This window comes from Eleginops maclovinus, chromosome 13, assembly GCF_036324505.1.
Source record: "Eleginops maclovinus isolate JMC-PN-2008 ecotype Puerto Natales chromosome 13, JC_Emac_rtc_rv5, whole genome shotgun sequence".
Lineage (NCBI taxonomy): Eukaryota > Metazoa > Chordata > Actinopteri > Perciformes > Eleginopidae > Eleginops > Eleginops maclovinus.
This window is the reverse complement of record NC_086361.1, coordinates 10827097-10850981: the sequence shown is the minus strand read 5'-3', so window position 1 is coordinate 10850981 and position 23885 is coordinate 10827097. Positions and strand designations below refer to the sequence as shown.

Genomic DNA, 23885 nt, shown 5'->3' with positions numbered 1-23885 from the left:
ACTGCTTGCACTCTGTCTGCGTTTCCAATATCATTCATTATAAGACATTTTATACTTCTCAGTTGCAGGGCACGCTTTAAAACTGTCAATGTGTCTTTGATGTCCTGTGTTGTTGTGCCGATGACTAATGTGTTTTTTTTTTTCACCCTCCCTTTTCTTCCCTCTCCCTGCTCTACCTGTGTTTACTCTGACAGTTGAAGGACGGAGAAAGAGGGCTGGACAGCCGAGGAAGGGAGAGAAGCCACTTCAGAAAAAGGAGAGCTTCACCTTCAACGTTATCCCCTCCCCCCTTTCCCCCCTCAACCCCCTATCCCAACCCCCAAACTCTACCTGGTATCCACAACATCCCCTCCCTAGTTAACTTGCAGACCCTGTAAAGTTGCGATGGATCCGAAAAATCAGATGGGAACTACAACGCCACCCCCTCTTCTCTCAGGTCTCTCCTCGGGGGAGCGAGAAAAGGAGGGAGGGGGTGGAAAGAAGGAAGAGGAGGATGAGAAGAAAAGAGATCGGGAGAAGGAGGGAGCTGCCGCTGCCTCCCCTGGTCCAGGAGGGGCAGGAGCAAGTGGGCCAGGAGGCGCCGGGGGTGACCAGTCCCATTTCTCCATCAAAGAGAGCAGTCTGTCCGAGGGCAATGTCAAACTTAAGATCGGCCTTCAAGCTAAACGCATGAAGAAGCCCCCTAAGATCCTGGAGAATTATGTGTGCCGACCAGCATTCAAGGCCACTGTAAGGCACACGGGCCGCGGAGGAGGCGGTGCCCGTGGAAACCGTGCAGCCGCTACAGGGGATGGGGCAGGCATTCAGAACCAGAGTCCTTCAAGTGGCAGGGGAAAAGATAAGGAGAAGAGTCCAAGTGTCAACAAACCAGCCTCCTCTTCTTCTTCAACCCCCTCTGCTAAAGCTCCCACGCCACCTCCTCCTGCTCCTCCTCCCACCAGCACTACCACCCTGTCTGCCTCTCAAGTGAATGGGAGCGCTCCGACAAAAAGGGTAAGGCGGGAGAACATTGTCATTATATGTAGGTTTTACGTATGTTATCACCAGAGGCCTCCTGTGTAACTGTAATTACTTTTTCAGTTATGCTCAGTATTGAGGTAACTTGTATTGCAAATTTGAGATGAAAACTTTTCAACAACTCTTTTATCTAAAATGTACATTTTTGAGTCTTCAATTTAATTATTGCTGCAAAATTGGAGTGTCAGGCAGACAAACAGGCCCACATAGTGCTGAAAACACTCATCAATGTTGCATGTACCTGACCGCTGAACTTTTTTGTCTTCAAAGTTAAACATAACTGAATGCAACATTTTTGGACCAATGCTATGCCAAACATGCAACTTGAACCAAAAAGTTTTGCAGCATTTCAGCAACCGTGGAATTGAAAATAAATCACTTTTAAACAAAAATAAAATATATAAAACAAAATAAAAAAAAGGCTCTAGAAAATTAAAATAGAATATTTATTTTTATTTCAGGGAAAAAATGTCAGCACTTTTGCCCAAAGAGATACTTGGGGACTAGCATCAATACAATGTATTATAGTTATTATTTGTACATTTAACTTAATTCCTTAAAATGTTATGAGTCAGTCTTGATTGGGTCAGTGGTCCACAGAAAGGTTACCGTAGTAATCACCATGTTAGTGCACAGATAGAGAGTGGAGCATAAATTGTTCTTTAGTTTTCTTTGTTTTCTCTGTTGGCCTGTCCCTATTTATCACGCCACTGCCCCCACTGTCCCTCCGTCTGTGTCTCTGCACGGCCATACCCACCCCCCCCCCCTCCCCTGCATAAACCCCTCTCTGGCTGTCCCTCTCTGTCCCCAATCTGACCCCGATAAGTGTTATTGAGTTGAGTGTGACTTCCCCCATGGCCATGCCCAGGGAGCTGCAGACTGAAAATCTTATCAATGAATTACAATACTATACAAATCTATTTCTGATTAATAGATTGTACTCCTAGCTATTGGACAGATTTGTGAGTGCAGTAATGGCAGTTCACAATAGCAGCTTTCAAATTATGGCACCTCAAATGTACCAGCATATGACAGTGTTTCGATAAAAAAAACGATATACGTACATCAATGTAAGTTATTGACAGCCTATTTTAAAAAATTGTGAAACTTACTATTTATGTATTTGATATCTTCTTTTTTGTGCAGGGTTCACCAAAGACTGATGGAAAGTCCGACACAAAGCCAGACACAAAAGCAGCCACCACCATATCTGAGAGACCCCTTAACCTTCACCGCCCTCCGTCAGACAGCAAAAGCCATCCCTCTGGGAAGAAAACACCAACTCCCCTACCCAACCCCCGGACATCTTCACCTTCTCCAGCACTACCTGCATCAAAAGAACCCAGCTTTGAAGCTGTCAAACCTCCTCAATACAACTACAGCACTGAAAATCAGAGAGACAAGGAAAAGGGTGTTCTAAATTGGGTAGCGCCCACAGTCACTGAGAAGTTAGCTCAACTCATAGCAACTTGCCCACCATCAAAGACCCCCAAGCCAGCCAAACCCACAAAGATTGACCCTGCTCCTCCTCTCCCAAGCTCAGGCTTTATGGCCCCGACAGCTAAGCAGCGAGACAGGGCTATGGCCAATAGGAACACATATTCAAGAATGGTACACCTTTCCCCACCACCTCCTGTGTCACGGCCACCTGGTCGGCCCTATGGTTCTAGGAACAAAGACAATGTTATGGAAAATTCACCCTCCATGACACCTCTAAGGACAGAGGACACAGAAGGGGCTGGGAAGGGTAGTAGTAGCAGTAGCGGTAACAGCATCAGCAACAGCAGTAGTCGCAGCAACAGCCCAGCACCCGCGTATGGCAATAATCGCCTCTCGGCTATGTCAACGGACAGCAACAACGACAACATCAACAGTAGCATTTCTAAGTCACAGTCACGGCCGAGTCATAGCCAACCCCACAACACATCTTCACCATCTTGTCCCATTTCATCCTCTTCCAGCACCTCGGCTGAGCAAAGGACGTTGAGTGCGGTGAGTCACCTTGGCTCCCCAGCTCCTTCGCAAGGACACCATGCACGAGAGAGTCCTGCCTTGGGAGAGGAAAGCAGTGCAAGTGAGAGAGAACAGGACAGTGACGGCCCCAGAGACTTAACCAGCTGCCCTCCTGTAACAGGAAAGCCAGAAGGGAAAGACAGGGGGCTTAGTAATCAGTCACTGAGAGTTGAGAAGAGCTCTAGTCCAAGTAAGCGCAGTCCCAATCGGGATTGTAGCCGCACCGGTCGGACTATTAGCCCCGCTGAGCCTGTAAGACATAGGGCGTCTTCTTCACCAGAGCCAGATGGTGAAGAAAGCCCACTCACGCCTCTGAGAGATGATTCTCCAGATTCATCCATAGACTCTTCACCAGAGCAGGACAGCAAACCCCTTAAAAAACGCAGGGGAAGGAAACCCCGCTGGGCCCGTTTAATGAGTGGGATGCATGAAGAAACAGCAGGCCACGACAGTCCCTTTGAAGAGAGCCAAACCGACTTGCCTTTATCTTTAAGCTTGGAAATGCCGTTACCGCCGGTAAAGAGACCCGTGGGCAGGCCTCCGAACCCAAATAAGGTCAAACCAAATCCTGTGCCACAAAGTCAAGCGTCACAGCTCTTTGCACCACTGGCAAAGAAAAGAGGAAGGCCGAAATCCAAAATGCCAAGGCTTGACGCTCCGGCCCGTGGTTGCCTTCCTAACAAGCTGGCCCCCTCCAAGGTCTTTTCATCTTTACTGAAGTCCAAAGAGGAGCAGGATCCCCCTGTGCTGCATCCAGAGGTGGACCTTAACCCCCCTAAACCTATGCCTAGAAAACGTGGCCGCCCAAAGCGCCTTCCCCCTACCTTACCCCAGGAGGGTCAGCCTCCAACGTTGGCTCCGGAGGCTGGGGAAATTGGGGAAAAACGGTTCCGGAGCAAAGGAAACGGGCAGCTAATCATGAAAACTATTATAGGCAAGATCAATAAAATGAAAAGTATGAAACGGAAACGTATTCTTAGTCAAATCTTGTTAGGCCCAAGACCAGAAGACTCCCCGAAACCCAGTACGGTTGTTGGTTCTGTGGAAGCTGCAACCCAATCATTGTCCTCCCTTGCTGCTTCTTTTGGGGGGAAACTAGGGCCACAAATTAATGTCAGTAAGAAGGGTACAATATACATGGGTAAGAGGAGAGGCCGTAAGCCAAAATCGGGGTATAATGCCACAGCTTCAACACCACCACCAGAACCCTTCTTATCCCCCAACACCACTTCCCCTCTCCATCACCATCATTCACAGGTCTTCCCCTCCCCCTCCCTCTCCCAGTCTAGTGGGGGCCACAGTCCCATCAGCGATGCCAGCTTTGTGGAGCCCGGCTCCGTGCACTTTGCCGCTCATTCTCACTATTCCAACTCCCATCATAGCCACAACACATTCTCCTTCCCTCCCCCAACCTTTTCGGCCCCTAATCCACGCAACCCTGGGATGGGCTCCACATCATCTATGTCCGCAGTAGCTTCACAGAAAAAGTCATCTTACCGCGGATACCATCACCACCACCACAACCATTACAGGCAGCACTACCATTATCATAAGCTTTCCCCTACCAGGCCCCTCCATCCTACCTCCCCTGCGCCCCTCAGTGAACTAAAAGAAGCCACTCCGTCACCAGTCAGTGAGTCACACAGTGAGGAGACGGTGCCCAGTGACAGTGGAATAGGAACAGACAATAACAGCACCTCTGACCGGGGGGAGAAAGCTGGTGGCTTGGGTGGAATTGGGATTCCACACGGGATGGGCAGTAAGTTATTAATGCCGGGGGTCATCGGTTCAGCTGTGGGTCCAGCAGTGGGCCTAAATTCCAGAGGCAGGCGGCGACACTCAGCTGTGCTTTTGGACCACCCCTCTCCTTCTCCATCACCACACGGGGCAAGGTCATCTCCCGATCCCAGAAGACCTCACCCAGCAGCTCCCGCCTCCTCCTTAATAGGACACAAGGAGAAACATAAGCACAAGTGCAAACGCCGCAGCCATGGGTGCCCCGGCTACGATAAGCTAAAGAGACAGAAAAGGAAACGCAAGAAGAAGTACTTGCAGATGCGCTCCCGGCGGCACGACCCAGACTTTCTTGCTGAGCTGGATGAGATTGTTGTGAGACTTAGTGAAATACGGATAGCACACCGTACCACAGGACACCGGCTCGGCAGTGGGTTAGGCATGGCAGCAGGAACAAGTAGAGGGCCAGGAGTGGGGAGCAGGCCTGGTGGGTTAGGGGGGACAGGCGGACCTCCACCACATCATTATGTCCACAGGGACCTTCTGCCTACAATCTTCAGGGTTAACTTCGGCAGCTTCTACTCCCATCCTGCATACTCTCATTGTGACCCATTGCACTATGTTCGTAAACCAGACATGAAGAAGAAACGTGGACGGCCTCCCAAAATGAGGGAGTCCATGTCTGATGTTCCCTTTGTACCTGGGCTTGGATTCCCACTCTCCAGCGGGGGCTTCTACCACCCCTCCTACAGCGTTCCCTACTCCTCTGGGCCTCTGGGTTTGGGCTATTACAGAGGCTTTCCTCCAGCTAGTGCTCTGTATCCCCACCCACACCACCAGTCACCGCACACAGCCCCCTCCCACCACTCTCACCACTCACCGTCTTTCCCCCCTCCTCCCCCAACATCTTACATGCATCATCACCACCCTTCACATCTCCTACTTAACCCCTCTAAATTTCACAAGAAAAAACACAAGCTGCTTAGGCAGGAGTACCTGGGAGGAGGAAGGTCCCCTGTCCTGTACCCACCCATGTCCTCTGAGCTTTCCTTCAACTGGCACCACAAACACAAACACAGACACAAACACAGAGAGCGCTGTGCGGAGGAGGACAGGGAGGAGGCAGCGAGAGGAGGATCAGGGAGCCGGGCTAGTACAGGGATTTCTGACAGCGCAGCATCAGGGAAAGCGGAGCGAGTTGCCGGTTTAGGAATGGCAGAGTCTTTACAACGATGCCGCTTTGGACGGGACACTGCCAGCACCAGTGCCAGCAAGCAAGCTGCTTCTACTTCCGCCAACTCTCCTTCTTCTTCCTCATCCTCATCAGCAGAAAGGTACAAGCGCAAAGAGAGCTCCATGTCCTGTCTGGGCCCCTCCAGGCTCGCACTGGGTAGCAGCTCGAAAGGTCACCATCCAGTAGAGTCCTGGTTCAGGATGAGCAGCTCTAAGGCTGACTACTCTAAGCTTTCACGAAGTCAAGTGTCACCTGGCCAGGGCTCCTTCTCAGAGGGTCGGGCTGAAGACCCAGCAGGCTGCTCCGACAGTGAGGATGAGGAGCCTCTCAGCCCCGCAGTGGATCTAGAGCCTGGATCCCATGATTCTCCAAACCTTACCAATCTTTTTGCCTCTGCTCTCACCCGCAATACTCTGAAGGGGGGCAAGTGCAGAAAGACTGAGGCAGTCGCAGAGAGCTCCAACTTCTCCCGGGTGGACCGGCCAATAAGGAAGGACCCCTCGACGTCAGCAGAAAGGAGAGACTTGGGTAAGTCAGTGGAAATTGTATCTTTGTTTATGTGCTGCCTCGTGAGGGCATTTCAGGATGAACTGAAATATTATAAGTAACAGCAGCGCAATACAGAAAAGGCTGTATAGGACTCAGTAAGAAAATCAGCAGGGAGCTATCTGCATTCATTTGTTCTTGGATATTCCAGTTAAGTATGGGATGCATAAGATCCTACAGAGTTCATAAACTTTTGATCACAGCAAATTAAATGTGCCATTGTTCAGGGTTATTGTTTCAATTATACACCAAATCAGTTTTCCAAAACTAGTTCTGTGCACGCAGTTTTAGGCAAGAATCCTGTGGCTGAATATGACAGGCTGAAATCTGATGCCTGGGCTCAGTTTTGGTGAAACTGGCACTGTGTAAAATCAATTCTACCTAGCACTAGTTCCAGGACTATGTATTTGGGCAATAGCCGTTTTAGACATCGCCATATGGCACAGCAAGCGGAAATTCAAATCTTGCTTGATCTCGCCTCAGGGAAGCCTGTGTGTCTTCTGAAAATCTGTCATAGTATTGAAAAGTTGCGTTGCGGTTACAATTGCAACCATCCAAACTTCAGCCGTGGTTAGATCAAACAGCACTAGATAATTATCTGCTCTGCATCTACAGCCCTCTCAGCTGTCTCCCATATGTACAAAGCAAATACTAAGTGGATTGGGCCACTTATTACAGTAAGAAAAAAGCCCTCTTGACATCCCCTGTGCACACACTGTCTGACATTTGGTAGCTCTTACTAGTGGTTACAGGGTTGGCAACAAAAAAAGCATGCGTAATGACTTTAACTGGCTCCACTGTGAGTGTGGATGGCCACAGTTGGCCACAATTGATATAGCATTCCAGCCAGAGCAAAAGGGGTGGAGTGTTTTGTTAACATGCTATATTTAGTAGACATTTCCATCAAAAGCCCACAATGTAGGGCCTGCTCCTGTACTTTAGAACACCCTGCACCTGGACTGAGCTAATGTTGCAGATTCAAGACACTGGGCCTCAGCAGTGGTCTTTATCAGTGTGTCCCCCTAGCAAATACTGCTCTGCTTGTCTCTCTTTGCGTGTGTGTGAGCATTTATAGTGTGGGTGTTTGTGTGCATGTTAGAAAGCAAGATCCGTTTAGGGAGGGGTGGGACGATTAAGGATTTTACTGCAGATTACTATAAAGGCACAATTGGTTGATTGTATCGAACTATCAATATTCTTGAAAAAGCTATCTAGCCTGCTATCCTGGTAGGGAAGGGAAAATAGAGCCTCATTACAACATCAGAAATGATCTTGTAAGAAAGACACAGACACATTTTGTATAAGTTTTTATTTATTTGTTTGTTTAATTTATTTATTCTTAATTGTGTAGGGGGACCTTCTGTTTCTGTTTACCTTATTTAAGATTGTTTCACACAAAAAAAATTGTACCATCCTAAAAAAAATAGGTTTTAAACAAAATATAACAGGTTATTTCGCTATGTTTTAGTGCCATTTTAAAAGCATATGTTGATGGTTGTAGGGATAATACAGCAAATTATATTACTTTGCAAAGAAAGCCGTAACATGAACATTTCATATTGTGTCTCGTCTAGCTGTAAGGTCCCCAGTGAGGCAGCATGGTGCAGTTCAAACCACGCCAGGGTAATCCTGGATTAGAGCTCAGGACTTAGGGTCAACCAGCGGTCGCAGACTGGGATAGCAGAGTACGCGTTGGGCAAGTGTTAGAGGAGATGATGGGGGTAGATCGATGCGTGCTGACTGAGGAGTATTAGGTGAGAGTGAGAGTAAGGGGGACAGAAAGGACTGTCAGAGAGGATAAGTTGCAGCATAAAAGAGCAGGTGTGAGGTTTCAATCCAAATGTTATGAAATTTCAAACATAAAATAAATCCTGTTGCTGCTTTCAATATTCATCCTGCAAGATAACCAATCATGATTACACGCCCAGGTATTTTGATGTCTTTCTACTTTAGACATCATTCACTATACGTATGCAGTGATTATTTTCTCTTCTTCTTTGACTAGGGTCATCAGGTATCCAGTCAAGAGGCATTTCCCTCTCGTCCCCTGAAGGGCCCGAAGGATCCATGCACCACCGGCAGCAGCACCATCACCAACCTTCACTTTTTCACTCGCACGGCTCTGCCTCCTGCCTCTCCCCCTCTCAGGATTTTTGTCTGGATGCCTCCCTGCCCCACCACTCCCATCGAGCGCAGCCATCCAAACACAGCCTGCACCACGTCAACAAAATCCTGCGTGCCAAGAAGCTGCAGAGACAAGCTCGTACAGGAAACAACGTGGTGAAGAAGAGGGGCCCCGGACGTCCCAGGAAACACCCCTTACCCTCCCCGCCGCCATCCCCGCCACCGGTCGTTGAGTTGAATCCGATCCGGCACAGGGACAGAGGGGCAGAACGGCCAGTGGGGGGCCGAGCGTGGGAGGAGGACACTGTGACAGAGGCTATTGAGTCAGTAGTCCAGGGCCAGCGCAGGAAAAGTCATAAGAAGAAGCAGTGGGACGGAGGAGAGGATGAGGAAGAGGAAGAGGAAGAAGAAGAGGACGGGGAGGTAGAAGAGCCTGAGGAGCTATTGCCAGATATAGAGGAGAACCTGGGCAACCTGGTGGCGAGGTCTAAAACTGGGACAGGAAGAAGCTGGCTTACTCAGGATGAACTCCAGCAATTTCGTGGGTATGCAGATTTTCAATCCTACTGACACAGATTTACACTGAGTATTAATGTTAAAATGCAAAGCAAATTCGAAAGGCAACATATATTAAATCCAGCCGCCACTTAAAACCCTGTCATGGTTCTATTTTAGCTCAACAGAAAGCAAGCCAGATGGCCACTGCTCCCCAGAACCCCCAGCACCCGTCTCAGGGGAACAAGCTCCACCCGTGCCCATAACCAGCCAACGGGAGAAGAGAGCAGCCAGACCTCCAAAGAAGAAGTTTCAGAAGGCGGGACTTTACTCGGATGTGTACAAGACTGAAGAGTGAGTTTCTAAGAAATCCTAAAGCTTCTGATGTTTATTTTACATGTCAATGCACCGGTTTAACTTAAGTAAAACATTTTTTTACATTTCTGTTCCGAACCCTGCAGCCCCCGGAGCCAGCTTCTGCAGCTAAAGAAAGAGAAGCTGGAGTACATCCCTGGAGAACATGACTATGGATTGTTTCCGGCTCCAATACATGTTGGTGAGTCTTGACTTGTTCTAATATGTGTCTATCCTATATACATGTATTTCTTATACACTACCTAACTTTGTCTATGTCTGGCTGGTTCTGCATTAATCCAGTTTTCTTGTAATGACCTTCCTGCCAGCTGTGAGTAGGATTTTGACCAAGTCATTATCCTACTTCAGCACCACTTTAGTTATATTGCCCATGGAACACAATATATCTCAATGGAACACTTATTGGAGTTTATATACCCTAAAACCTCATTGAATACTGAATTCACTCTTTCCCAGAATGGCTCTATTTTGGGGCTAATCCAAAAGATTAATGCATGATCTGCAGATGTTTGGCCACATTGCCTCCAGAATGTTTGTTAGCTTTTTATGTTAGGAGTAATAAAGAAACAATTTGGATTTTTCCAATTAAATTCTCTCCATTTATTTTGGGAAGTTTGTGGTGCTGCTGTGTATTTATTGAGTTGCCAGAAAACATGCTGTACTGTGATGTAAATCTCCATTGAGATTTAAAACTATCTGGAGAATAGACTTGTTGCCGCAACGCCCAGAACTATCGCCCCAATCTAACTGCTACCACTGGAGGACTTTCTCATCCTGCCTTCTCTTTTCATCAGTTTAGTTTCTATGTGCAGAGAAAAAACATTGGCTCTTGTCATGATGTTTAATGAATCCGTTTGGTTTGACTAAAAGCTCCAACAGCTCTTTCTACTTTAGTCACCCAGGGCTTCTGGGCTTACTCATCAACACTATACAGTTAACTCAGGAAACCTGTTTCTAGGAACAGGACCCTCCTCTTAACGGGCACCACACGCCTGTATTTACAGCTATGAAAGTTGAAAGACACAACATGTTCTCATGTCTCATTCTCAACGCTAGTTATGATTTTAAATGTGATTCGCTTAGCTGTTAGGGGTATAATGGTTTCAGGCAAAGGGGCCAGAAACTCCCTAAGTAAGAGTTGTGACACCAACATCAATCATTGCTCCCTTCTTCTTTTAGATTTCAGTTGTATTTCTTCCTCTCAAATTGGCTGTGCTTTGTTTTTTTCAGGAAAGTACCTGAGACAGAAGCGCATTGATTTCCAGTTGCCTTACGACATCTTATGGCTGTGGAAACACGATCAGGTGATAAATCAAATCATGTCATGTTTGGTGTTTTTAGGGTTTTCCCAGGCTCACAGTCAATTACTGATGAGTAGTTTCAAAATGTACAGGCCCAGTGTGGTTTCTGACTTTGAACCCTCTTTGTTTTTGTGTTTCAGCTTTACAAAAGGCCAGATGTCCCCCTTTATAAAAAGATCAGATCAAGTGAGTATTTAGCATTCTTGCACTTAATTAATTTATTTGCCTACATTTCTTTGATGTATTGAGTGACTGAGTGACTCTTGTAGTCAGTGATATTATTTTTGTATTATTTTCAAAACGGGTGAATAAAATATTAACTCTTCATGAGTGTCAATACCTGTAAATGATAATGATAATCCCCCATTTATGTCACAGATGTCTATGTGGATGTGAAGCCTCTCTCTGGTTATGAAACAACAACATGCAACTGTAAGCCGCGTGAGAACATTAATGAAAAAGCCTGCCTGGATGATTGTCTAAATAGGTAAAGAACATAAATCACAGCATATAGTCAATATTTGTATTTTCTGAAAATGAAACCTTAATGAAAATAAAGCTAGCATGGAATAAGAGTCCTTCATAGCCTCATTTCACTGCCTGTCTCCACAGGATGAGTTTTGCTGAGTGCTCTCCCAGCTCCTGTCCATCCAGTGATCAGTGTGACAACCAGCACATACAGAGACACGACTGGGTCCAGTGTCTGGAGCGATTCCGGGCTGAGGGCAAGGGCTGGGGCATCCGCACCAAGGAGTCACTTCGCTCTGGACAGTTTATCATCGAGTACCTGGGAGAGGTGGTTAGCGAACAAGAGTTTAGGTGAGACAATCTTGTCACGTATCCTACAATAAATTCAGTGTTATTTATCCTGTCATGGAAATAAATGAAAACCTTTTTTTTTTTTTCTCCCACCATATTTTAGGAGCCGTATGATGGAGCAGTACTTCGCCCACAGTGGCCAGTACTGTCTGAACCTGGATAGTGGCATGGTGATCGACAGCTACAGAATGGGCAATGAGGCACGCTTCATAAACCACAGCTGTGAGCCCAACTGTGAGATGCAGAAGTGGTGGGTGTCATGGCAGCTTTAAACCAGTTCCCTCCTGATGTCCTTTTGTTGCTTTTGGGTTCTCACCAAAGCACAGATTTGACTTAACCCTTTAAAGGACCAGCATGTCCAAGTTGTAATTGAGCCCTACATGGCATGAACTGCATGATTTTTCCCCCTCTTGAAGAACACATGTGTTTAACTGGCCCCAGGGAAGACGAGAGAAATGTGCAAATTGTTTACTTATTTCTGACACAATTAAATCCAATAAATTAATAAAGCATACAACGACCGTAGTACAGACCGGTTAGTTGCACGGATAGCTAATGAAAAGTGAATACTGGCTCCTCTTTTCATAAGATATGAGATAGCATTTTCTTTGGACTCTCAGAGCTGCCGCAGTTTGATCAAATTTTACATATTCTTTCCCTGCTGCTGTTATTTAGTAAGCTTTACTGATTGACTGTACATTTAGATTGTATGGAACAAGTAGTGGAGGCTCCTAAAACTCCACAGGGACTCTTTAAGGACTGTGAGGGACATCAACAGTCGCACACAGTATATTCAAGAGAGACTGATAAACAAGTGAAGCTGAGAGTCCTGCTCAGTTGTGAGAGTAGAGAGGGAAAGCTGATTGGAAAACGTTCCAGCTCGATAATTCGGCATTTCGTTTTTCTAAATGCTTCCGTCACTTACGGTTAACGAACTGGAAAATACCAGCCTATTACCTAAATAGTTTCAGTTAATTGCTATTTGTTTGTGTGCCTGGTGATTTGTGTGAGCTGGGTAATTTCTTACTCACTCTGTATGAGGCAAATGGAGTGAAATTACCAGAAGGGGGAGAAGATGTTCATGTGCGTGGAAATAATCATTATGGTACGGTATTATCAAAATGGAGCCAAGCCACAAAAATCTTGCCATGGCTATTTTATTATGAATTCCATGCTCATAATATCAAATAGTGGTTTCAGCATAAGTTACCACATATTGTAATGAATCATTGTGAGGGTTTTTAGTGGTGTTAGATCCCCTCTTTGTGGAAGACATTCTCAGTTATATGTAGACACTGTCTGATGTTGTGTGCATTCATTAAGGTTAGCAATTCAACCACTTTACTTAAGATACAGAGAAGTATCTGCAGTGTATGTTTGCCAGTATTGGGTTGCCCTTGTTTGGGTATCTTATTCAAGCTCTGACAGAGAAGCGTGTAGCAGGTGCGCTTTAAATGACAAAGCTCTGACTTGAAACCCCAACCTTATTACTGTGGTTGCGTGGTGATAATCTGATGAGATCACCTCAGTGAGTCTTTGCCAGTGTTCAGAGACCTAAATGGTTTAAAGACCTTGCACCATGCCAGAACAATTCACTGGTTTCCTGAGGGATTTTTTCTCTCAACATGGCTAAATATCCTGCAATAGGAGACTTGGTTCAGAAGGATTTTCTGTGCCTGACTTTTACAACTGAGACCTACTTGGATTTTCTTTGTGTTTAACCATTGTGTTAAATGTCTGCAACATGTGTTCGCACAGTTAAAATGGTTAGATTGTGACAGCTAACAACCTCCAGGGAGCCAGAATACAACTGTACTCTCTGCCCTACAGCATAGGACTCATAATCTAGGACACAGTGTGTGCCGTAGAGTGGCTGGGCGGAAATAAAAGACTCCATAAGGATGGAGGATTTTCAGCACAAAGCCTGACGAGTCATCCATCTTGTCACAGAAGAGAGATTACATGGAGCCGGGCCTTAGATACAGCTGTAGTGTCTGAAGACAATGCGCTGAACCAGCTTTTTACCCCCTATAGAAGGAATAAATTATCAAGTGGCTGGCGAACAGAATAGCGTGCTTTATTCTTAGAAGAATGGCGAAAAGCTGAAGCACTGCTTTCGTTTGGAGAATGGGAGAAAAAGGGAGGGCAAGGTGTTTAGCAGTTGCCAAATCGAGCAAATAAAAACCTGGCCAATCCTCCTCTCTTTTTGTCCTGATTCTAAAATGCCCCAATTTAATTAATTCTAACTGGGCTAGGTCAACATTGGTTTACGTCAAGACATAAACTTGACTTCAAGCTTGACTAAAAGCTGAGTTTATAATTTACTTGTTTGCTTTCCGTCCTTTTTTAGACTTAATTTTCTTCCCTTGACAAAAAAGGATTGACCTGAAAACGTTTAGATTTCATTGCTTTGTTTTAAAGATTAATTTAAATCTTTCATTCTTTTGTTCAGTCAGGTCTTAACACCAGGGAATATGTTTGAAAGTTATTTCAACTTTATTACCTATCATTATTCAATATATTTACTTGTCCACAATAAAATATTTCTCTTAAGACAGCAAAATATGCAAGTGGCAGCTGGATTTGCTTCCCTAACCAGTCAAAATAACATGGTAATCTACAGAGCAGCTCGGACAATTTTAACATTGAGCCATTTGTAGATGGTTGGAAAAGTTTGAGATGGATCCAGTGAAGGTTAAACCACTCCTGATTCATTGTGCACTATATTATTTTTCCTTATTTACTCTAACTTTCCTGGCATATTTCCAGAAGCAAATTTTATGTCGTAATTGAAAAAAAAAACCCTCGTGCTTTATAGTTAACGCTTAAATCCACGCAGCACCAACTCATTGATTCTTCTCTCTCTGTCAGGTCGGTGAATGGCGTCTACAGAATCGGTCTGTTTGCTCTGAAGGACATCCCCGACGGCACTGAGCTCACCTATGATTACAACTTCCATTCCTTCAATACAGAAGAGCAGGTAAAACACCAGCTGCCATCTTTGACCAGCTAATACTACAACACTTTTGATGTTTCATTGCAGCTGTTCATTACAACTCTTTTTTTTTATGTTGGGCATTCTACAGCAAGTGTGCAATTGTGGCTCCGAGAGCTGTCGGGGCATCATCGGAGGGAAGAGCCAGCGTATCAACGGCCTGCCCCCAAAGACCGGAGGGACGCGGCGGTTTGGCCGACTCAAGGAGAAGAGGAAGTCTAAACACCAGCTGAAAAAACGAGTGAGTGATCAATGTCCATCAAAATACTGACAATGTGTGTTAGCAAAAACGACTTTATTTTTATTTCTAGAGAAAGCATGCTTTTCTTTACCTTCATGATAAAATGCTGTAATGTTGTGCTTAGAATAAACTATATCCTGTTGTTATGAAGCTGAATCTGAAGCTCGATAAAAGGGTTGCAGTGTTTTTAAAAAAAAATCAGGTGCAGTGTCTATGTAGGGCGTGTGTGTGTGTGTGTGTGTGTGTGTGTGTGTGTGTCTCAGAGGTGCTCTTGGTGAGCCAGGTGTCTAAAAAAAGTAACTCGGTAAAGAAACTTTTGAATTAACATTTAAGTTATGAACTAAAATGTACAGTATCATGGTTATGAGGATGAATTATTCAAAGAAGTTGTCAAATTGTTTTGAATTTTGAAATAAAATCCGGAGCTAAACATCATGAGCCTCATGAGCTTAAGGGAGTTCTACATTAAGATCGGTCTTCATAAAACTTTTCGTTATCCTCAGGAGGAAGAGTCGAGTGACAGCAACAAGTTTTACCCTCATCTCATGAAGCCCATGTCCAACAGGGAGCGGTAAGCACACACACACACACACCCACACACACACACACACACACACACACACACACACACACACACACACACACTCACACTCACACTCACACTCACACTCACACTCACACTCACACACACAGAAAACAATACATAAGAAAAGCTTCCTGAATGGAATTTTATTATTTTTGGTTGTGATTTACTGAAAGTAGCCAATACGCTTACTACTACATATTTAATCAACAATGTAATGCAATTTATAACTTGTAATTAGTTTGAGCCTTGAAAAAAACAGAATGAATGCTGTTTATGCTTCTAATCTCAGTTCTTCATTGACAGAATGGTGTATCGGTATTTAAGCTCTAAAGCGTGAGGGGTGAGTTGATGTTTGCACTCAGACACAGTGTTTTCACACTTTTGTCCTCTCTCCCTCACTAATCAGGAACTTTGTGCTGAAGCACCGAGTGTTTCTCCTGAGGAACTGGGAGAAGATGAGGGAGAAACAGGAGCTGCTGAAGAAAGAGGGCGAGAGAGATAGAGACCCCGGCAGCTTGTCTTTGTATACGCGCTGGGGAAGCGTCATCCGGGACGACGGCAACATTAAGTCGGGTGAGTTTAGTTTAGTGGCTCAGTCGCATCCTGATCAACATGTTTGTCTAGGCAACACTTGAATGAACTTTTAAAAAATGTGTGGATTCATTTTTGCTCATTAGCTCTAAACAACTTTCTGAGCATGTAACTGAACTCATGTCAAAATGTGTAAAATCGTGATGAGTAACGTCTGTGCCCTGTTTCTAGACGTGTTCCTGACGCAGTTCTCAGCCCTGCAGACGTCTCGCTCGGTACGAACGCGGAGGCTGGCCGCCGCTGAGGAGAACACAGAGGTTGCACGCACGGCTCGCCTCGCTCAGATCTTCAAGGAGATTTGTGACATGATCACCAGCTACAAGGGTAAGTGATGAAGGAGAAATAAAGAGCATGTGCCCTCACTGGTGCTGGTGTAAGCATTTGCTGAACAACATCTTTGTCCTTTCCTGTTTAATATTCCTATTAGTATGACCTCTAGACGAATCCGAGGCCTCTAAAACCCCCCTGTTAGTGACTCTGATGTATAAATTAAGAAATAATATCCTAAATGCCCATGTTGAAATTGGCAAAGAGAGCATTTGTGTATGGTCTATATTTTCCAGAAAGACTTCATCTTTGTGTTTTTTGTTTGAAACTATGTGTCTTTTATTGATTCTCGGCCAGGTCTTCCTTGAAAAGTGACTCTTAATCTCAAAAGGACTTTACTAGTTAAATAAAGCTAAAATAAAATATATTTGACTGGAATATTATCCTTCTGTCTTCCCTCAGATTCAGCCGGTCAGACACTTGCTGCTCCGCTTGTGAACCTCCCATCAAGGAAGAGGTAAGAGTGTGTGCAGACTTTTTTCATTCACAACTGTTTTCAAGACAGTAGTGTTACTCTGTTATCCACTCTGCCATTTTGTAGCACCCACATAGAGTAACAGTTTTATCTTTTGCCTCCCATTTCAGCCGTGACAGCCTGTGCTTTGATTCTTGTCCGCTACTGATAGTATCTGTGTCAAAACAATAACAGCTCATTATTTCTCTTTGACACTATCAGCGGTTTGTAACGTTACTGTTTATGCCACTGTGTGCACAACTTTAGACCACCATGCAGCATGTGTGTACATTTAGCAGGCTTTTTATTATCTATAAATATAAATACATGACACTGATCTGATGGTCACAACCGGCTGCCTCTCTAGCTCTTACTAATCCTGTTTAAACGTTTTTTTTTTAATGACTACAAACTTATCCCTGTTTTTTGTGCCATCAGGAACAGTCAGTACTATGAGAAGGTATCCGACCCTCTGGACCTGAGCACCATCGAGAAGCAAATCCTCACCGGCTACTACAAGACTGTTGAAGCGTTCGACACAGACATGCTCAAAGTGTTCCGCAATGCTGAGGTAGGCAGGTGTAACGACATGTAGGACCCCTTTAAATGTGTTCTTCATACATTCATATGAGCATAGTTTGATCAGTTAAGCAGCTATTGGGAGAAAAAAAAATAAAATGTTATCAACCGGGAAAGCGTTGCCGCATTTCTACCATTAAAACCGGGGGCACTATTGCGTCATTCTACCATTGAAACCGAGAAAGCGGATATGTCGTTTTCTGGTACAAGTGCTCTGTGGTATTTTTTTGCATTAATTATTAGCCCAACGAAATACATCAGAATATACACGTGGCATTGTTTGGATTTTTTTTGAGCAATCATGGCCGACCTAGACTACTGCGGAGGGAATTCTGAAGTTAGTGAAGGTAGTGATATTGACGATCTGCACAGCGCTGATGACATTATTGCTGACTACTTTGAACCCGTCGACCCAATCGACCGGGATTTATGGTTAAGACATACGTCTGAAGACGGTGACGATGATGACCATGAGTTCGAAGGTTTTGAAACCAAGTGGAGGACGGAGAATTACCACTCTAATCCACAGAGTTTTTTCAACCGCACCCCAGGAGTGAAAGTCCATTTACCTGCAGAGGCCACTCATGAAAGCCACAGCTGTAAGCTCTCAAATACTTTTTGAATTTTGTTTCTATCTGCTACAGAGGCTGAGAAACCAATTATTTAGTAGGCGTTGACACAATTTCCAGAAACACTTCAGGTTTTAGGGGGTTCTTCAAAAATCGCCGATAGGTTTTCCAGGGTTTTCCCCAGGCGTTTTAGGCCTAAATCGGTTAAACTGAACACCCAGAGCTTCCACAGCGCCTTTGCTTGTCCAATCAGCTACTTTAAGCCTTTAAAGCATCAACGCGACCGTCCAAAACTGTTACCACTCGCAACTGTGTTTGTCCCTGGTTTCTCACTTCGAAGCTCAGGTTTAAATCCTGAGTTCTTCAAAAGGATCTCAAGCCTCTATTAAAGTTACAGTAGAAACGCCCTGATGCTGAAGGATAAACCCACTGCCATTTGAAAAGTATCTATCAAAGTAAATGCTTAATCGATGTTGTGGATCTTCTCTGTCTTCAATCTGTCGGATTGATGTCAGCAATCATGAAAAGGATTGGTATGAAGATTGCTTGAAGGCATATCCACTCTTCATCTCTCAATTACTCTTATCACAAAACCATTTGTGACCCGAGTTTGAAACCAGATTTCTTGAGTACAACAGATTTGAAAAAGCCTCATCAACATGATCGTTCAGTCTGTTACTGTGCAGCTGTAACACATTCTTCCTCCCACTCGGTTAATTTCTTTCTTCCTGTCTCGCACACAAACACCTTCCGAATGGGATATAGCTTCATGACTGCTGATGCTCTGCGCACACGCGGCAGGCCTGTTTGATTTACCTCTGTATAGCTGAGCAGTTTAAACAAGTGCCACTTGAAACCTCTCAGAGGAGCTTACTCTTCCAGTCGGAGAAATCTGAAGTGGTTGTCTAAATTAGATTCCCCTTTGGTCCCAAGACCCTGTTTGCCAGATTGAGAAAAGCGTGAGGGGAATGTGGTTTATTGTTAAATTGAAAGCTGTAGCGTGAAGCATTGTGTTTGAAATGTTGGCAGCTGCTAAGACAGTTTTGAATGCATCAGTCTGTGTCAATGACCTTGGTTCTGCAGGAAATTGCTGTAGGCCGGCAGGCAGATCAGCTAGAAGTCTTGTATGAGTGACTAGCCTTTTTATATATGATTTATGTCATCTCTTTATGCTGTTAGTGAATGCTTTATGTGATCATTGTTTCCTGCAAGTGTTGTTTTGCTGTAAAACTAAAAGAACAGCTGCATTTATCCCTTGTCTCTTTTTCCCCATCAGAAATATTACGGAAAGAAGTCATCTGTCGGCCGGGACGTATGTCGGCTGCGGAAAGCCTACTTCAGTGCTCGTCACGAAGCTGCCGTCCAGATTGATGAGATCGTGGGCGAGACTGCCAGCGAGGCAGACAGCTCGGACTCGCTGGAGCGTGACCACGGAGGGTCGGGGTCCCACGACAAGGACGACGACGTCATCCGCTGCATCTGTGGAATGTACAAGGACGAGGGCCTGATGATCCAGTGTGAAAAGTGCATGGTAAGAAGCGCCACCATGTAACGGGAAATCAGTGTTTACACTAGCATTGAAAGGACGATGGATTTCCCATCATGTCTTGTTGTGTCACCGGCTGATAGGTTACACCTGTTCTCAGTGAGCGCTTTCTCTTGAGGCTTCACCTAACTAAGGAGTACTTTGTCAGAGAGATTTTCGAAAGCAGAGTGTACACTCAGTCCTCCTGTGTGTCCTCTCTGCTATTTCTAGAAAACATGGAGGTTGCAAATATTGATTGAAACTACCACAGCTTCAACTCTCCGTGGAGAGTGGACAGTTTTTATCTTTAGTAATACAGAATCAGAACATCACTGTTATTCTTGAGTGAGGCACTTTTAATATCAGCTGGGGAGTTAATTCAACCATCTGTCTCGTGCTTTCCTGTGATCCAACCGTTGTTTCTGTCACTCCAGGTGTGGCAACACTTTGACTGCATGAGGCTGGAGACCGAGGTGGAGCACTACCTGTGTGAGCAGTGTGATCCTCGGCCTGTAGACACGGTACGTCTGTCCCCTCCATACAGCCATGAATGCTGTCCCTCTCTGGGCCTTAATTATAGAACGTCTTTCAACTGACCTCACTCGTATGCGTTATTGTTGTTACAGGAAGTTCCCATGATACCCCAGCCCAGCTACGCCCAGGCCGGTTCTGTCTACTACATCTGCCTCCTTCGAGATGAACTGCTGCTACATCAAGGTAGAGAAACCAGAAGTCGTGAGCTAACAAAGGCTTGTACTTTTAGAGTCCCCGTAAAGGTTTTTTCTGACCTCCAGTCGTTTGTGTGCAAGTGTACTTCAGGACAACCTGACATCAGTGTTTATGTGGCCGATTTACTAATGCTTACCACGAGGATCTGGTATAGTCAGACACATTTCCCTTTGTGGTCATAATCCCAATTTGGTCATTGGCAGGCATTAGGTCATTTTCTCTGTATTGCTAGTTAATGACCCATTTCAGTGTCTCTGTTTTCTGTGAGTAGGCAATACTCACATGAAAGATATGAATAGAAGAAAACGTTGGCCGCTTGTTAGGGCAGATCTCTGTGGCGCATATGCACCACTTGTCAAACATTTTAATTGTTTATAGTTGTAGTGTAGTGTTGCAGCAGCCACTCCACAAATGTCTGATATCCATCCTGTTTCAGGTGCCCTGTGAAGTTTTCCTGTAAACAACCGACGCGATGTTTACATTGAGTGTTACTCACCAAATTGTGTGTATACTTCAGGTCTGACAAACGTGTTTACTGCATTTCATATTTTAAATCCTGCTATGTATATGTTTTCCAGCCTGCAGTCTTTTCTTGCACACTGATGCATTTCTTGTCACATTTAAGCAACCTGTAGATCATTTGATTAGTTTGAAACCAATGGCAGGAGTAAATCTGATGTTTTCTAGGTCAGTTTTTGCTGTTCAAACCCTCAAATGTGGGTAATTTGGTCAAGTAACCTGTCAGTGTCTTGTGTGCAGGTGACTGTGCGTATCTGATGAGAGACAGCAGACGCACCCCTGAGGGACAGCCGGTCAGACAGTCCTACCGTCTCTTGCCTCATGTCAACCGAGACAAACTCGACATATTCCGAATCGAGAAACTCTGGAAGAACGAAAAGTAAGTTAATCATATATAGTATTTTAACGACTATCAAGATATATTGCAGTTAACTCCAGTGAGAACAGTCACATGCTGGTGGATTATTATTGTGCTCATCAAGTTGTTCTACATAATTTATTTTCTGTGTCTACTCACACTCTTAAGGGGTGAGAGGTTTGCCTTTGGCCACCACTACTTCCGACCTCATGAGACGCATCATTCTCCATCACGCCGGTTCTACCAGAACGAGTTATTCCGCATGCCGCTCTACGAGATCGTCCCCCTGGAGTCAGTGGTGGCGACCTGCTGTGTTCTCGATCTCTACACTTACTGCAAAGGTGAGGGGAAACACGTGTGAACTCATGCATGAATGCAGTTCTTTCAACAACTACCTCTTGGGTTTCCTTGTCACCCCAGTGAAGCTCTGTGAACTGTAAAAAATATATATATATATATACGAAGCATGACAGTGCTGGAGGTTAACAATCCCATTACGGCTCACTCAACTCAACCTAACTTTATGTATATAGCGCCTTTCATACAATCATACAGTCAGAAGTGCTTCACAAAGCACACAAAGAAATGGTATTAAAAAAAACAATGATTAGGGTTTAAAAACTGACAGCAATGAAATTGACAAGGCACCTTAGTTTAAAGTCAGGCTATAAAGATATGTCATGAGGCAGGGTTCCTGCAGTTCCTTAAAAAGTCTTTTAGAGTTTTACTGTGTCTTCAATTTTGTTTTTTTTAATGCTGGTCTTAAATTATATTGCAAGCGGCATTCAAAAAAGTCTCTTTTGCCTCCAGCTGTAAGGTTTTCTTCAGAAAAAGGGAAAGGGGGGGTCCCTCAGATCCTTAGGCAGACTGTTCCAGAGACTAAGACCACAGTGGCTTAATGCTGAATCCCCATCTGTGGTACAGCAAGGAGTCCAGCTGCAGAGCGACTTGAGGAGTAACCCTGATAAATGTACAGATATTTTCTACAAACTCCAGCGGTTCCTGGCTAATACAAAGTGTGTTCTTCCCTACAGGACGGCCGAAGAACGTAAAAGAGCAGGATGTGTACATCTGTGATTACCGCTTGGACAAATCGGCTCACCTGTTCTACAAAATCCATCGCAACCGCTACCCAGTGTGCACCAAGCCATATGCCTTCAACCACTTCCCCAAGCGGCTCACGCCCAAGAGGGACTTCTCGGTGAGAGTGGGGTCTGGGCAGGGTGGGCTGCAGCGCTGGGATCTGTTACTGATTCATAAACAGTGAAAGATATTTTAAGAGTGGAGATAACATTACACCCCGGATCACATTTATCTCCGTACTTCCTCCTGCTTAGTGTTTAGGCAGCCCGGAGCAGGCAGAGGTGTAGCTAACCAGAAACACTTAGCCACATCCAAATACATAGGGACTGTTTAGTGTATGAATGTAGATTTTAGTAGCTAATTATTCCAGTTCTGAATGGTAATAATAACAGACTTGAGGAGAGATGATAGCACTACAACTTTAACTCAATACTAACTGCAATTCATTTACACTGCAAAGTTCTGTTTAGTTTTGTTTGTTTTTCCTTCATGGACCACTTGCTCTAGATTAGTTCAGGTTTCTCAGGTAATTGTAACTTAAATTAAGATTTCAAACATGTGTCTGTTTCTTTTGTCCATTTTCTAACCATAGCCATCTGAAACCAGTCATCTCAATTAAGCCATGACTAATATTTCCTGTTCCGACCTTTTTGCAGCCTCACTACGTTCCTGACAACTACAAGAGGAACGGGGGCCGATCTGCCTGGAAAAGTGAACGACCCAAAGGACCCGGAGGCTGTGAGGACGACGGCTCTTCCTGTGACCGAGGAGACGACTTCCCCACTGAGGCTGAGGACGGAAGAGGAGAGGAGGACGACATGGACCTGAATCCAGAGGATGCTGAAGTTCTTTCAGCTAAGCCCAGGGGAGTGGAACAGGAGGGGGAGGGTGACGAAGATGAAGACGATGAGGACGAAGAGGAAGAAGAAGGGCAGGTGTCTGAGGAGCGAAAGGATCTAGAGGACAATTCTGCAGAGAGGATAGGGGAGATGATCGAAATGCCGTCGTCGTCTGCCTCCTCCCCACTGCACCACCCTGTGCTGGGCAGGAGGGAGGCTCAGAGGGATCGGCTCAATAAAATTCTGCTGGATCTGCTGCACAAAACTCCCAACAAGAATGGTGAGGGAGCGGGAACAAAGCAGGGGGGTAGGTTAACCGATCATTTAGGGTTCATGTTTTTCAGGGAGTGGGGGATGAGGACGAAGCAGCGCAGATTTAGCTGTTGTTCATATTTATGTTAAACTCTTTTCAGTAGTCTTCTAACAGATGGCAACCTCCGTTTTCTGATCTGCTGCTTTGTCCAAGTCCCTTACTCCCATGCAGTGTTTCAGTCTGCTGTTTCTTTGCATCAATCTGCTGATGGTCGAAAAGTGTTTAATTATAAACTAACTTTTAACACTCATTCAGGGAGTTCCTGCCAAAACCCAACACACACTGCGCAATGCAGAATCAGCTTGTAAAAGTGTGGCACATTTATTGAAAACGATTTCAACAAGCCCTCCTTTTGATCGGGCTCTGATCATGCAGCAGCGTCACACTAAATCCTTCTAAAGACATCGCCCACCATAAAGCACCTGCAGGAAATGCTTTATCTTTCTGATAAAGCATGACAAACATAACAGGTTTCACTTCCAATTTGTGGTTTAGCAGTAAGACTAACAATAAAAGAAC

The 23885-nt window shown here is 45.0% G+C and overlaps 1 protein-coding gene across 3 annotated transcripts in view; it reads left to right on the top strand.

The window, feature by feature from the left end:
- The window catches only part of ash1l (ash1 (absent, small, or homeotic)-like (Drosophila)), a 30422-nt gene that overhangs the window by 3864 nt on the left and 2673 nt on the right, over window positions 1–23885 (top strand). For 2 of the 3 annotated variants that reach the window (XM_063899074.1, XM_063899073.1), the window contains exons 3-26: window positions 195–993; window positions 2164–6526; window positions 8550–9213; window positions 9344–9517; window positions 9625–9719; window positions 10769–10842; window positions 10980–11025; window positions 11218–11326; window positions 11452–11658; window positions 11762–11908; window positions 14530–14638; window positions 14745–14894; window positions 15398–15465; window positions 15887–16053; window positions 16243–16395; window positions 16801–16855; window positions 17291–17423; window positions 19277–19531; window positions 19960–20046; window positions 20152–20242; window positions 21014–21152; window positions 21300–21472; window positions 22166–22332; window positions 22871–23360. In XM_063899074.1, coding sequence (XP_063755144.1) covers window positions 385–993; window positions 2164–6526; window positions 8550–9213; window positions 9344–9517; window positions 9625–9719; window positions 10769–10842; window positions 10980–11025; window positions 11218–11326; window positions 11452–11658; window positions 11762–11908; window positions 14530–14638; window positions 14745–14894; window positions 15398–15465; window positions 15887–16053; window positions 16243–16395; window positions 16801–16855; window positions 17291–17423; window positions 19277–19531; window positions 19960–20046; window positions 20152–20242; window positions 21014–21152; window positions 21300–21472; window positions 22166–22332; window positions 22871–23360 — 8725 coding nt within the window. In that variant the 5' untranslated portion in view covers window positions 195–384. The remainder of the gene's footprint in view (window positions 1–194; window positions 994–2163; window positions 6527–8549; window positions 9214–9343; window positions 9518–9624; window positions 9720–10768; window positions 10843–10979; window positions 11026–11217; window positions 11327–11451; window positions 11659–11761; window positions 11909–14529; window positions 14639–14744; window positions 14895–15397; window positions 15466–15886; window positions 16054–16242; window positions 16396–16800; window positions 16856–17290; window positions 17424–19276; window positions 19532–19959; window positions 20047–20151; window positions 20243–21013; window positions 21153–21299; window positions 21473–22165; window positions 22333–22870; window positions 23361–23885) is intronic. The other variant, XM_063899075.1, reaches the window with a different exon arrangement.